The 15215-nt window shown below is 47.8% G+C and overlaps 1 protein-coding gene across 4 annotated transcripts in view; it reads right to left on the bottom strand.

Annotated features, from left to right (window-relative positions):
* Positions 1–15215, bottom strand: part of Kcnq1 (potassium voltage-gated channel subfamily Q member 1) — a 319040-nt gene that overhangs the window by 55498 nt on the left and 248327 nt on the right. For all 4 annotated transcript variants that reach the window (XM_076913905.1, XM_076913913.1, XM_034508125.2 and 1 more), the window contains exons 12-15: positions 14046–14121; positions 10161–10255; positions 9528–9574; positions 8605–8666 (exon numbers count right to left, since the gene is read on the bottom strand). In XM_076913905.1, the coding sequence (XP_076770020.1) occupies positions 8605–8666; positions 9528–9574; positions 10161–10255; positions 14046–14121 (280 nt within the window). The remainder of the gene's footprint in view (positions 1–8604; positions 8667–9527; positions 9575–10160; positions 10256–14045; positions 14122–15215) is intronic.

Genomic DNA, 15215 nt, shown 5'->3' with positions numbered 1-15215 from the left:
TAAATGACTGTGATTTTAATTTCATCATATTACTTTTTAGAGCAGCTACTGGAAAATAAAATATCCGTGTTTAGCAGCCAGGAGCTGACCAGACAGTAGGAAGGCTAGAGGCTGAGGCCTTGGAGGTAAGAGCTTCCCAAAGGCACCCATGCACCATGAGCTTTAGTTTCTACAATCTTACTCATCACTCTGGACATTAGAACCTGGGAGTCTCAAGGCAGAAACTGTCAGCAAGCTCAGACCTTCAAATAGCTCAGTGGGAAAGTCAACAAAATTAGCCCACTCCCTGAGAAGACTGTCAAGATGGCTTTAACTGTTAAGAGGAAGGGAACAGTTTTTGCCCTGGGAAGTTATATCCTCAAGCTAGTTACAGCTCTGATTAGAGCTCAAACTCTTATCATCTGAGTGGTCTGGAAAATCTCTGAGCCTAGGACTGAAAGGCCAGGCTGGATGTATGCCCATATGTATAGCAACAGGAGAGGGAATGAAATCAGGCACCTCAGACAAGGCAGCGGGTGTGAGAAAGAAGGAGATAAGACTGCTGGTTGTATTTTAAAAACCCACACATGCTCAACACATACACACACACACACACACACAGAGAGAGAGAGAGAGAGAGAGAGAGAGAGAGAGAGAGAGAGAGAGAGAGAGAAAGAGAGAGAGAGAGAAAGAGAGAGAGAGAGAGAGAGAGAGAGAGAGAGAGAGGAAAAAATTTAAAAGCACAAAAAACCCCAAAGTACAATATCCTTTATGACTATAGATACAAGCCAGGCATGGTGGTCCTGGAATCTCAGTATGTGTAGGGCAGAATCAGGAGGATCATAGTGAGTTTGAGACCAGTTTGGTTTACACAGCAAGTTCCAGGCCAGCCTGGGATAGACTATACAAGGAGACTCTGCATTAACCCCCATTTCCCCATCTCATTGTATGTGTATATTTATCTTTGTATACATAAATACAAATGTTCTTGCCACAGTGTAACAACCTGAGCCCTGCAAAATTAAAAAAAAAAATCCTTCATTTACCATGACCAAATGGGGTGTGTCCCAGGAATGTGAGGTTGATTTAGCACCCCCAAAATCCGTGGCTTTATCATACTGTATTAATAGAATAAGGGGTTAAAAACCACACAGTCACCTTGATAGACTCAGAAAGGACAGCTGGGGAAACACACATTTACTTCTGGTCAGCTCTTAGTGCACCCAGCATAGAAGGACATATCCTGAACTGAAAGGAAGCATTGGTGAGAACTCCAACGCCATCCTCATCCTTAATGGCAGGTGACTGGAGGCTTTCTCCCAGGAGAGTCTCCAGTCATTCCTACACATTACTGACGTTCAAGCTAGGGCAAGGGTGGTGGGAAGGCGGTGAGAGCAGGAAGGAGGGAAGGAAGGAAATGAAAGGCATTTGGACTGGAGGGGAAGAAGTAAGTTTGCCTTCATTATCTGTAGCAGGAGTGGAAAATCTAACAGAATCAACAGCAAGAACAAAACACCAAGACTAAGAATAGCAAGTTTGGACTTTCCCAGATCAGCCAAAGATTGAGTTTCTAGCTCCAGGAACATAGGATCCCAAAGTGAAATTAAGAAAAAACAATCCCAATAGCAATTGCATGGTGAATAAAACAGAAGTGAAGTTAACAACAAAAAAGTCCATACAACATTTATTCACCCCAAACTACAAAAAATTTATCAAAATTTCTAATCCCAGATTTTGGTTGAGGCAGGTGGATTTTTAATTTCATGGTATAGCTAGCTAGTTCCAGGGTAGCCTGGGCTACAGAGAAAAAAAAACAACCCTGTCATAACCTTACCTCCAAAGAACTGAAAGTAAAACAGAGATAGCATGTTCATGGTCTAAGTTGTCTATTTACCCAAATGGATTCATAGATTCAATTGAAAATCCCAGAAGCCTGCCACCCTGCCTGCCTGCCTTTTCTCCCCCCAATATTTCTTTTAAAAATAAAAAATTACAACTTCATCCAAAAATTCATATGAAAACTTCTAGGTCTCAGACCAGGCTAGGAAAAAAAAAAATCAGAATATTTTCACTACTCAATTTCAAAACTTACTGCAAAGATCCAATAAGCAAGAGAGTGTGGGGCAAGGCTATGGACCAAGAGAACAGAATTGAAGGTCCATAAAGAAACCCATACATTTATGGTAAATGGATTTTTTTTTTGAGGTAGCACAGGCTTACTTTAAACTTAGTATATGGTTGAGTCTGCTTTTGAACTCCTGACCCTTCTGCATCAGTTTCCCAAGTACAGGGATTAAAAGTGTGCACCACCATGCTTGGCTTGGTTAATTGGTTCCTAAGAAAGATGCCTTTGCTGCTTGATTAAATAAAAGGTCTTTTTTGACTAATGGTGCTGTGCAACTGAGTATCTGGAAGTGAAAGAGCAGCTGTTTGTGTGGTACTTGCTGGTAGGCAGATATTAAAGACTATTAGACTCCAGTCGGAGGTCAGCTTGGGCAACATCTTCTTTTGTTTGTTTTTATTTTCATTGTTTGAGACAAGGTCTCACTATGTAGACCTGACTGACCCAGAAGTCACCATGTAGACCAGGCTGGCCTTGAACTCATAGACATAGGCTTGCCTCTGACTCCCAAGTGCTGGGATTAAAGGCAAGTCCATCATGCTTGGCCTCTGAGCTATATACCTTTAAGAGGCTAGGAAGATAGCTCAGTTGCTAAGGTGCTTGCTGTGTAAACTTGAGAACCAGTTTAGTTCCCAGTTCTCCTATAAAAAGGTCAGGCATTGTAATCCTAGGGTTGGGGAAGAAGAGACTAGTGGGTCCCTGGAGTTCATTCACCAGCCAGCCTAGCATACTTGGTGAGCTGCAGGTTAATCTAAGAACTTTCCTCAATGGATGGTTGCTGAAAAATAGTGTTGAGATGCTTCTCTGGCCCCTATATACATACACACCCGCACACATGTGTACCTGCACACATACAAGCACACACATACACTAAGACAAGTAAACAAAAACTTAGACTTCATCTCATGGAGTACCCTCAAATTGCCTCAAAATCTAGGCCTTAAATACAAAAGCTCATTCTATACAATTTCTAGAAGAAGGAAAAAAAATAAAAAAAGAAAATGTTCATGACCTTAGATAGGGCAAAGAGATCTAAGCCCGTCAAATGCAGGAACCATACAAAAGACAAATTGGACTTCATTAAAATTAAAAACTTCTGAGATTTAAAAGACAATTCAGAAAATGAAAAGACAGCCGGAGATTAGGAGAAAGTATTTGCAAGTCATACATCTGATGGAGGACTTGTACCCAGAACATATTAAAAACTCCTGCCACTTGACAATAGAGCAGAGTACCTAATTGGAAAACGGGCAAGAGAGTTGAATAAACATTTCACCAGAGAAGACTATGAATGGCTAATAAGCACATGAAAAGTTGCTCAACATCATTAGTCATTAGGGAAATGCAAATCAAAACCACAATGAGATACCATTACATACTCACTAACAGGGTTGAAACAGAAAAGCCCAAGCAGACCGCCTGGTTGCAAGGCTGAGAGAAAGTGGGCCATTTACACATTGCTGATGGGAAAACAAGGGCAAAAACAAAACAAAACTTTAGAAAAGAGTCTAGCTGTTTTCCTAGAAAGCTAAACAGAAATTTACCCTATGACTTCTCGGAAATGATAGATCAAATAGATAAAGAGATTCCAGTGAGGATACAGAAGATTTGAACCAAACAATGAACAAGCTTGTTCTCGCGCTTGTAAACACAGCCCTGCATCCAGTGACTGCAGAATATGCCTCAAGTACTCAAGGCGCGTTACAAAGGCTGAGCACGTGTTTTGCTATAAAACATCCTTCAAAACATTCCAAGGTCCTCATATCCCAGGACCACTTTCTCTGACAGTGAAGCAATGTTACTAGAAAGTTCTACCACAGTAATAACAATGATGAAAACCACATAGTTATCCTGCCATGGCATAACTCTTGGAATAAACAAGAGATGGTGGAGATTAGAAAAATACACCATAAGCAGATGAAAGTGAAAGCAAAGCACTGTTTATCGAATTCGGGGAGCCTGGTGCAGCGCTGTGCACCTGTCACCCCTGTGACTGAGGAGACCAAGGCAGGACCATCTTGAGGCCAAACGGAGCTACATAGTGAGACGCTGGCTCAACAAAAGTGGCATGTGCCTTTCCAGTGATACTTCTGGGAAAAAAAAAATATAATCTGAACGCTACAAATAGCTATCATGCTTCACAGGCCTCAAAAATCTAGAAAATCTGGAGATTAATAATTATCTAGCTTCAGAAGTTAGAAAGAGAAAAACGTATTAAGGCCAAGTGATTAGAAGGAAAGAGATAAACAGAAGCGCATAAGCAAGATAAAAACCCATAGGCGAGAAGATCCACAAAGCCAAAAGTTTGGTGAAAATAGCAGCAAAACTGGAGAGTGCACAGTGGCCTGGGTCACCGTGGGAACCGGTGCGGTGCTGATAAATGACAATGGGGATAAGAGCAGAGGCAAAATACAGAAGCCACCAATACCAAGTAAACACCAACAAATTGAATCCCAAGATAAAAGGTACAAACTCCTCAGCTCTGCTGCTTATCAAAACTGACACAAGAAGAAATTGAGATCCCCAGTAGTTCATAAACCTCAGATCTCTGTAATCAGTAGTTAAAAAATGTTCTCACAGAGGAAACTTCAGTCTGGATGGTTTTTCCTTGAAGTTCTAACAAACATTTGAGAGATAAAGTCTCACAGTAAGTATTCCAGGACTGGTGGGAACACCTCACTGCTTAACCTGTGAGACACCACAACTCAGCAAAGATGGCAGAACAGGATCACCTGGATTTGGGCAGCATTTAAGACTTATATGGGATGTGAGAGATGAGGTAGGGAAGTCTGCAGTGATATCTATATAACTAATCCCCCAGCCAGAAAACGGGAAGACCTGGGCTTAGCAAATACTCAGCTAGAGAGCAAGGATAGCGCAGGGTCCAGGGAATGGCCTGGGATGACAAGGTCTCAGGACGTAGCTTGTAGGCCTCATGGATAGAAGAAGACCTCAAAAGGCAGGTGGTGGAGGCTGGGTGGTATCCTCAAACAGGAAATAAGTATGCATGGCCTGGCTTCTAGGACAGAACTAGGCAGGAGTGCTGGGTGCTGGGGCCTCTCCCCTCAACCCATGCTCCCTGCCCAGAGATGGTCCTGTGAACAGGGTCTGGAAACCAGAGCTCCCATGTCCGGCTTTGAGCCACAAACATTTCCTGCAGAAACCAAGAAAGTCAGTCTCTTGGCCCCACTGTGCTCTGCATATCAGCATGACAGTGTGAACTCGGCTTGTAAAATAAACACTGCAGCAGGTCCAGGTCCAAGAAGAGCTAAGAACACCATGGGGAAGAGGTGGGTGTGGGTTCTGAAGAGAGCCAGGGGACTCTAGGGAAGCCTAGGTAGGTCAGGCAACAGAAGAGATGGGCAGGAGCCAGACTCCTGGGTTCCTATTACAGGGATGACAAGGTGGCTTATACCATCTTGAATTGCCATTAGCCCTGACCACTGCAGCTAGTGGACAAGGACACTGCCCCTGCCAGCCTTGGCTCTTAGAGTTGATTCTAGCTTCATTTCCAAAGGACTATCACACTTCTGAAATGTTCTTCTCTTCCCACATCTGTGACTGCCGTAAGGACCAGCTTTTTGTGTAACTAACCGTGTGACAGGGGACTGCTTGATTTCTAGAATAAAACATAATCTATGACAAAAGTAGAAAGTGTATAGTGGCTACATGAAGGTTGCCTTTGGGCATGTTCTCCCTGGTATGGGTCCCTTAGGAAATTCCTGGTCAGGAACCAGCTGGCCTCCCCTAAGAAGCCCTTATAAGTAGACATCCCAAATTTCTTTGGTCCTTAGCTTGATCCTCTCCTCCAGCGGGATTCAGCTGTTCGTGAGTGGGGTTCACCCCTGTGATGTGGGTGGTCTACGGTGGGACATGCTTTGCAGCTGAGGGACTAAGCTGAACTAGGCAAGTTGCTGGGCACTAGAGACTTGACTTTGGCCAGTCTGTAGCTGGCCTGGAGGGATGGGAGGGAGGGGCTGTCAGCAGGGAAGCCCAGGGGCTCTGGCTGGGCTCTGCCAGGCTGGCTGGCACTGGCTCTGCTCTGGGACTGCTGGGCTCCCAGGGATTTCCTGTCCCTTACTTCCCAAGGTCAGCAGGATTGCGCTTCGGTTGTTTCTGGTCCCGATGGTTACGTTGATAACTGCGATAACGTGGGGCCCGGCCATGCCATCGTGCCCTCTGGGCCCAACAAAGCTTTTTCCCAGGGTCTGTCCCCACAGGGGGCAGTGGTCCTGGACAAGGGAGGGACTGGGCAGGCTGCCATGGGCTGTTTGGGTCAGTGCATCTTGACAGCCTCTTGATGTACAGTGAGGGTCCAGGCTAGAGCCCTGGGAGGAGCCTTGGTTCAGTGTGACCATGGCCTTGGCAGAAGACCCACTCCTCCATCTTAACCATCTTGAGGTAGCGAGTGAAAGTGCAAAGCAGTGCCCATTAGGTGTTTGCTGCAGGATCCCAGCATTCTTGACAACCTGGCTCAGAGCCCAGACAGGGTCAAGGTCACCAGGACCTCTGAGCATTGGCCTAGCTTTGCTCCCAGAGACCATGGGCTATGGAAAACCAGTTCTTCATTGTTCTGATCTGATGAAGTACTAGCACATACTTATGCCTCTGCCCCTGCTCCTGCTCTCGGGCCAGTACAGGTTCCACCTTGGTCATATAAACCTGTGGCCTGGTTCTTAAACCCTAGACTGCTGCTAGGCAGCCATATATTGAGTGGGGAAAGGAGACACCGATTTTAGGAGCTATTCTCTATCATCTCTGTCACTTACAAGAGACACCAGGTTTCTGGTCTGGGCTTGAGGGGTAGCCTGTCCTGTAGGTAATGGGCAGAAGGAGAAAACTGAAACAGTTTGCATGGAGTAGGAATTTGTGGTAGAGAAATTATCCAGGACTGGAGTCAGTAGGCTGCCTTTCAATTCCTGGGTTAAGAAGGCTCACATACCTAGGATATGGTCGGTACTACCTAGGAGTTAGGGAACTACCTTGATTCCTGCCAGCAGCAGGAGTAGTCAGCAAAAGTGGCCTTGACCAGGAAAGAGTTGTGGCTATCTGAGGAGGTGTAGGGGACTCAAACCAGGGTGTCTGTCACTAGTCCAATGGGCCCATGTGCAAAGAGGAGGGACAGGCAAGAGTATTTCTTGATCCTATAGACAAATAACAAGGCTCCTAAGCCATTGGTGAGCCTAGGCCTTGTGAGTTGAACACTCTTAAGTATCTTTTCCATCCAGGCAGATATGCACAATCTCTGTTCTCAATGAGTGGCCTGCTGATTGTGGGTCATAGTACCTCCCTGCTCAGGCCTGGGATGCTACAATTTAGACCAGGCCCTGTAGTGAGACTCAGTGTTGGATATATACACCCCAGGGTTTCAGAGAGTCTGGAGCCCAGACCATGCCCCTTCCATTTATTTGCCAGAGGGCTCCATGGCAGCCTCAGGCTGGGGACATTTATGCCAGCAAGGAGTAGGGAGGCTTCAAAGCCTTATCCTATGTAGGCCAGACTACCTTGCCTACCTGCTCAGTTGCAGCCCATATTGAGAGTCAGAGCCAGATGTTGCTAGAGCAACCCAGCAGCAACCACACTCACCACTCAACTGAAATTCCACTATTTTTAGCTTCCTAGTTATGTTCAGATAAAATTCATGTATACAGACTCGGGTTGTCTGGCAAGATAACAGCACACCTCAAACTGCAGAGACTTCAAAGAGTAGCAGTGGGTTATACCATGTACCCAAGAGAGGTCCTCGTGTGAGTCAGAGCCTCCAGTGGCTCATGAAAAGTACGGTGGTGGGCACAGAAGCTGGGGGGCAATGGAGTAGCCTAGTTGCCTAGCTAATGTCAGCTCTGACATATTGGAACATAAGATTGTGGGAAGCCAGAACACGAGGAGCAATAGCACTCTACCGGGTATGTACTGTACCGTACGTGGGAGCCTACAGTAGTGGATACTAAAAATAGCCTAGCCAGGCAGAGCCAGTGTAGCCTAGCACACTAACTTGAGCTTGATCTTCCCCACCAGTCAGGTCCAGGATAAGTAGAGGCTGACACCATCCAGGAATCCACCCCAGCCAGGTTCTAGTCTTCTGAAGGTTTGGCCTGCCCAAAGCAAGGACCTTAGACAGCTGGCTTATAGGGAGGCTGATGTCAATCTGGTTGCAGCCACCTCCTAGCTAAGACACAGCCAGGAGGCTTTTAGAACTCTAAGGGTAAGGAGTGGAGGGGGAAAGCCAGGTCATGTTAAGGCTTCAGTGCTTTGCAATCTCACTTCTTCCTTCCCAGGGCAGGGGCAGGGCCACAGACCTTGGGACACCAGGCAGAAGCAGCCAATAGGTTTCTGACTTTGCAGGCACGCAGTTGTGAAGTGTATTGCCCAGCCACCGTGCATAGTGCTTCTCAAGAATGTCATTGAGGAGATCAGAGGACTGTGGGGCCTGTGGGGTCTGTGGGGTACTGCACTGGCCGAGGACAGCGATTAGAGCTGACAGAGTTGATGCAGGAACCTACCTTGTCTTCTACCCTGTTCAGACGGGCACCGATGGTGTTGCTGCCACGGTCTTTGCTCTTTTCTATTGGGTAAAGCACAAAGTCAGCGGTATTGGCTGTGGGTGTGGGCTCAGGAGCCTAGGGAGCAGGAGATGGGGGAGGGGCGAATGATTGAAATTACAAGATGTCCTTTAAAATTCTCCTGTGGCTGGAACACCTGGGGTTGAAGGAAGGGGAGACAGTATAATGGCAGAGCATATCTAGGCTCCAGACTTGCTCTTCCTGGCTTTGGAACCCCTGAGTATCTTCTGGGTGGGACAACGCACTCTTTACTCAGGGGCTGACTCAATTGATTTGTAATACTTACTGGGCTTGCTCACATTACCAGGCCGGGGTGTCTGTTGCTTCTGTGGTCCCCAACATTAGATTATGCCCTGTTTGAATCTCAGCTAGCATTGTCACCAGGAATGCGCCTTGCTTTGTCCTTCCCTGGTGTGGCTTAGCCCCTTGTCCGGAGGATCTGAAGATTCCCACCAAGCTAAGAACTAGCCCATACCATGCCATTGTACATTCCTGAACACCTCAGCCAGGAAGGAGCCCCTACCTCATCATGGCGCCTGAAACTTTGCTTATCTGACCCATGCTTCATCCCAGGTCTTTCTACCAGAGGAAAATGGGCCCTTGGTTCTCACTAACATACCCAGAGTTTGACCATGAGGCTTTATAAATCTATCATTCAGAGGGATACAGTGGGCTCTGTCATCACCAGAACATCCCTTTATGTAGCCTGCCTACAGCCACTTTGCCTAGCCTGGGGTCTGTACCTTCTAGCTTTTACACAGGAGGCCCTAGCAGCCTGTTGTAAGAAAGATGAGAGACAGACAGGGGCAAGAAAGAGAATCCCTTGTGGGCTTCACTGTCTAGGTACCAGTGTGGATACCCACCTGAGATAGGGATGAACAAAGATGGCTTCCCAATGGACTGATCCAGCCTGGAGAGAAGAGAGGGACGTGAGCTCACACAATGACTGAGGCACCACAGAGACAGGTCATAGTGTCCAGGAGGACAGACAGTATGACACCCACTCCAGGGTTATCTGCCACTGCTCCTCCAAGACCAACAGTGAGGCACCCAAGACCCTATGGGCTCATGCTCGTGAGAGGGTCAGGCAGGAAGTTAAAAAATGAGGAACAGAATCTGGGCTACGTAGGCTTCCTCTCTAGATGAGGTGAGTAGAGTCAAAGCAGGGAGGTCTTGAACCTTTGACCTTGTCTATGGAAGGGACAGTCACATTCTCCCAGCTGCACTCCAGGATATACGGAGTTAGGTCTGCAAGCTAGCTCATGAAGCCCTCCTAGATTCAAACCTGTGCTGGGCCCCAGGGACTTTGATGGAAATAGGATTCAAGACCATGTTGGCTCTAAATGGTCAGAATCCTTAGCTCCACTCCAGTAGCAGGAAGATCCATGGATTGAGGGGTGACCTAGAGGTAGATGTCACTAAGAACTCTTTCCTTCCCTGTGGAGTTGGGGCAGGGTCTCCTGGCATCATCTCTTCAAACCCGTTTCTGTACTCACCTTCTCTGTAGCTCTTTAATGCGGACCATAAGGTTGAGGTGGCCCTGGGAATACTGCTCGATGACATCCCGCACATCATAGGGCTTCCGTGCTTGCTGCAGGTCAAAAAGACATGTGTCACTTTCTCCTGAATCCTTTATGCTCAATTCTAAACACAAATAGTGATGGGGTGGGGCGCAGTGATAGGGAGGAACAGCTTAGAACATACATAGTAGCAGGCTTCACCCCCAAAGGCTTCCGGTTTAGCTTGTCTGGGCCTTTCTCTTCTGTCAGTTCACTGGTAAGACTAGCCAGCTCCTACTGGCCCTCTCTGCTTCAAGCCTCCTCAGGAGGAGTTGGCCTAGTGGGCTAGAGACATGGTGCTGCATACCCACAGTTCATCTGTGCCCTAGACTGACATTTGACACACTTACTGCTTCTCTGGGAGGGGAGATAGAACAACATGTGTTCTAGATGTCTCACAATGCCACACAGACTTTCCATTAGACAGCCTAGCTCCCATGAAGGAAGGCCCTGCCATGCTTAGGGCCATTCTAGGTACCAGGGTCATCACACCTTCTGTGGCCTACACACCCAGGGACTATTGTGTCCAAGCTTGGGATGACACTTAGGCAGATCCTTGGTCCTGGGCATATGTTGCTTATGAAATTCTACTAAGAACTTCATACTTGATAGTCTCCAGGTCTTACTATCTTCTATAAGATAGAGATATAAGCCCTGATCCTCCCTTCTCCAAGATGAGTTTCTGAGCCTTGCTTCTGTCTTCTGTAAAACAGGATACCGAGTCTTGTTCCTTTTCCCTGGAAGATTTCATGCTGAAATCTACACTGCTACTTCTAAAAGAGACTGAGAATAAAATAAGATCTAAGATGAGAAATGTCAAGGAATCCTGTTGTAGCACTTTGTCAGTCAGAGGTGGTTATGACTGAGTCCAGGGCCCGACTCCCTCTTTAGTGTACACTGAAAGGGACCCTAAGTAATACGGAAGAGATTTGTGGGAGAAAATGCTTTATAAGGTGTGTGGCCCCTCTAGGTATGCCTGCTGACACATGAGGCAAATGAACAAGGGATGCAGAAACTATAGTTTGAGGCAGTGCAGGCCTGGATCGGGAGCAAGACAGATCTTCTGTTGGCCTGTGGATGCCCTGTGAGTCTGAGAGCCCAAGTGAACATGGGTACCTCTGCCAACCTCTGCAAACATACATGTTTTAGACTATGTAGTGGGGAGGTGTGAGTATGTCAGCCTGCAGGAGGGCGGGTGTGTGTGTGTGCTGTAAGCAGGGAATGGTTAAGAAGGATCAGAGAGCTGGCCATGGTGGTGCACACTTTGAATCCCTGCACTCAGGAGGCAGAGGCAAATGGATCTCTGAATTCAAGGCCAGCCTGGTCTACAGAGTAAGTTCCAGGGCTACACAGAGAAACTTGGTCTCAAAATTCCAAAACCACAAAACAAAACAAAACAACCCAGAAGGATCAGAGATATCCTATCAACCAACCACCCATGGTGAGCAGCACTCCAGGCCTGCTGAGACTTGTCTTGGAGCCACTAAGCTCCCCTTTAGGATCTGGTTGGGGACTGAGGAGCCTCTGTCAAATATTTGCATAGGGCTAGTGTAAGAGGCCATCTTAGCTTTCTCCCTAGGCCAACGTCCCCTGGTGGCAGCAGGAGCCAGAGATGAGCCAGAAAATGCTGCCTGTCCAGATTGACTGGCTGTGGACGTGGGTGCTCGGGGCAAACTTTCAGGGCTAAGAGGCCCTGGCACCTCAAGCCAGACACAAGGGCAGCTGGCCAAGGACTATATCGGTCATCAAGGCATATAGTGGGTATTCTCAGTCAGGCCAGTAGGGTGGGTGGAGAGTAGGTGGGTGGATGGCTGAGACAAGAAGGCTGGGTCACCAGGGTGGCCTGGAAGTCTTTTGGAGCCCTCCCCACAGGGGTTCCCTCTTCAACTATCTCACTCTTTCCTGGAGGCCTGCCACTACCTGTCTATGTGTCCCCAGCAGTAAAGCCATCTCATTGTGGAACCCTTACTTTTCTCTACGTAGAAGCCTCTGCACCCCACAAGGCCCCTTTGCCACCTGGGCTAAGTGTATGGGTGAAAAGCAGAGAGCTGGATAGTAGGAGCTGTTTGGCCGGTTCCAGAAGTTTTCTGAGCCACTCTTAGGACGTTGGTTAATGTCCTGAGGCCTGAAAGAAAGTGCAGGGCTCTGGGTCTCTTCTTCCTCAGCCTCTAACCATGTCATCAGGCAGGTCCTTTGGTAGTGACGTAGAAACTGGGTCTGCATAGGCCACTAAGATGACCTCTGACTCAAAGGGACCATAAGGATCCCTGTGTTTCACTGGGCACCGAGAGTCTAGAAGTGAACCCCAGGGAGCCATGAGCCTACCTACCACAACCCCATTCAACGTAGCAGTTCCTATACTGTTTCCTGTGGAATCTCCTTCATCACCTGCAGAGCCTACTTCTTTCAGCCTGGGGACCACCATCAGCTAGCAATTTCTCATGACCCTTTAAACACTAGCAACTTAAGCTACACTACTTCCTTGTAAGAGTGTCATACCCTAGCCCTACTTTTCCCTGAGAGATTGTCTTGTCAAGAGATGTGACGCCCCATGGGGCTCCTGTGGCTCCTTGACAAGCTGGGACGAGCTGGTTCTACAGGAACACATCTCCCCATCTCTCTCCACGTTTCAGTAGTGGGGGTGGGGCCTTTGGACCCTTCTCATCCATTTCCAGGTGCTTCCTGGCTCTGGCCCCTGCTGACGGTGACCTTTACTCCTTTTGACAACATGAAGTCCCTAGGTTTGTGGGAGCTTGGGTGTAACTTGGTCTACTTGTGTTGTGACAGTACCAGGGGGTGCAGGCTAACAAGTGTACAGCAGAATGTCACCATGGTACTGCTGGATGGGCACAGGGTCCCTCCAAGGTGGCAGTAAGTAGCTAGGGTGAGGAGCTACAGGATACTCTCATTAGTGTCAGGAGCTTGGCAGGAAGCGGCCTGTGGCTGTTCTTAGGGCCACAAAAGTTGAGGAGCTGAGGACTACAGTGAATGGGACTCATGTCACCCAAGGCTCCTCTCAGCACAATGATGACAACTTGGGATGGGGACTATACCTTAGCCCTTACCTCCTGCAGTGTCTAGAGGTTTTGGCTGCCCCAGGGCTGGGGTAGGGGTTATGCTGAGGGGATAGTGGGAGCTTGTGTCAATCTCATGGCCTAGTGTGGTAGGTGTGGTCTGTAACACAGCACAGGGCTACTGCTGAGATTGTCCTTGGGCAGACTATACTAAGGTGGGTTGCCCCAGCCTTCTCTGCCCAGTGACAAGGGCTTTCCAGTAAGAGGATACCCTCTAGCACTTGCTGCTTCTACTGACATGTTCTCAAAGTGAGGAATACGGCTCTCCTCCCCATGACTTCTGCTTACAACTGTCCCTGAGCAGAGGAGGAGCATAACCTGCTACCTTTAGAATCTCAGGAGAACAACTCTGGAGGTGTGTTGATACTATATGGGTCCCAGAGCTGCAGAATTGCCAGCTCAGGAGCCTCTGTTCACTAAGCAAGCCCCAGGATGGATAGGGTAGGATACAGAGAGCTCCAAGCTAGTTGAGAACAGATGTCACTTCCTGTCCAGGTGACATTGCTAGGCTGTCACTATCATAGTCTTGCATGGAAGAAGTACTCTTATAAAGTTACTTCTGATAATCAATGTAGAGTGATAAAGGGTTCCTGGGCCAGGTCTGGGTAAAGTGCCCTTGAAGGAGCCTGCCATCTTAGGGAATGGTGATGCTCTAAGGGGAACAGTCACAGCATGTCGGGTGTCTAAGGGTGAGGGCATACTACTACTGTAGTCTTCTCGGGATCAATTGCACTGGGCATGGTCTTACCTGAAATTTCTTCTTGGCTACAAAGTATTGCATGCGCCTGATGACCTTGATGGTGGCCCGATGGTGATCCCGCAGCCTTTGGAGAAGGGGGGTGGGGCAGAGTGTGAGCAGCTTTCATGTTGGTAACCCCACAACACATGTTCAAGGTACCCCTGCCAAACATGGTAGCCTCTCTAGAAACAAGAACATTCTATCCAGGGCTTGTTCTGTCTCCAGAGAAGCTGGAAACAGGGAGTTTCTACAGGGGGAAAGGGGGTTACCACCCACAGATGGGGAGAATGACTCCTTTCCTGCTTTTATCTCAGAAGTTGGGTGGCTGTCTGTACCCCTAGTTTGCAAGGGTTGCAACTCCAACAGCAGAGTCAGGGTGTGCTTGGAGGAAGGAGTTCCACAGCCATGTTAACGAGGATCCTGTCTCCTGAGACTGCTTGGATACTGCGTTGGTTTGCCTCTAAATCTCCTTCTAGAAATAAAGTCTTTTTTTTTTTTTTTTTTTTAAATAAACATCACTGGAGAAAGCAGGCCGGTGATCAAGACATCTGTGTGCACAGACACAGACTGGAAGGCATCAGGGCAATGGAGAGACTGGGAGAATCTTCCTGTCTGTGAAGCTCAAATTTGACCAGCCAGACTAAACCACGTTGGCAACAGAGAGCTGCTGGGAGCCTTTGGAAAAGCTAGACTGGAAGGCCTCCCCCCAACCCCAGCCCAGAAAACAAGAGGCAAGAGGAAGCCAGCCTACCCTCCAGGCTCTGCTTCCTTCTCAGAGAAGTGTGGGAAATGTCTACACCAGATGGGATGGTGGGGCTTCCTGGGCTGTGAGGAAAACAGTGGAGCCTAGGCTCCAGAGCCACCAGGAGACAAGTGACAAGATTCCGGAGAACAAAGGCTATCAGGGTATCTTTTTTTTCACACAATTCCCCCTTGGAAATAGCTGTGGTTCTCACAGAGCAATAGTGGCTGCTGGGAGGGAATAAAAATAAAACAGAAGCCAGCAGGCTCTTGCCACCGAGGACAGGAATCAGACCCTTCTAGGATGGGGGGCCCCAGGAAACATCCAGAGGATTTGGTTGAGAAAGGCTGGCACAACCTCACATTGTCTCAAGTGTAAACTAGCCCAGATTTCTTTTTCATATTAGAGGAAAAACTGTAGAAAGACATTTTGGAATT

Source organism: Arvicanthis niloticus, chromosome 1 (genome assembly GCF_011762505.2).
Source record: "Arvicanthis niloticus isolate mArvNil1 chromosome 1, mArvNil1.pat.X, whole genome shotgun sequence".
Taxonomy (NCBI): Eukaryota; Metazoa; Chordata; class Mammalia; order Rodentia; family Muridae; genus Arvicanthis; species Arvicanthis niloticus.
This window is presented reverse-complemented; position numbering and strand designations above follow the sequence as displayed.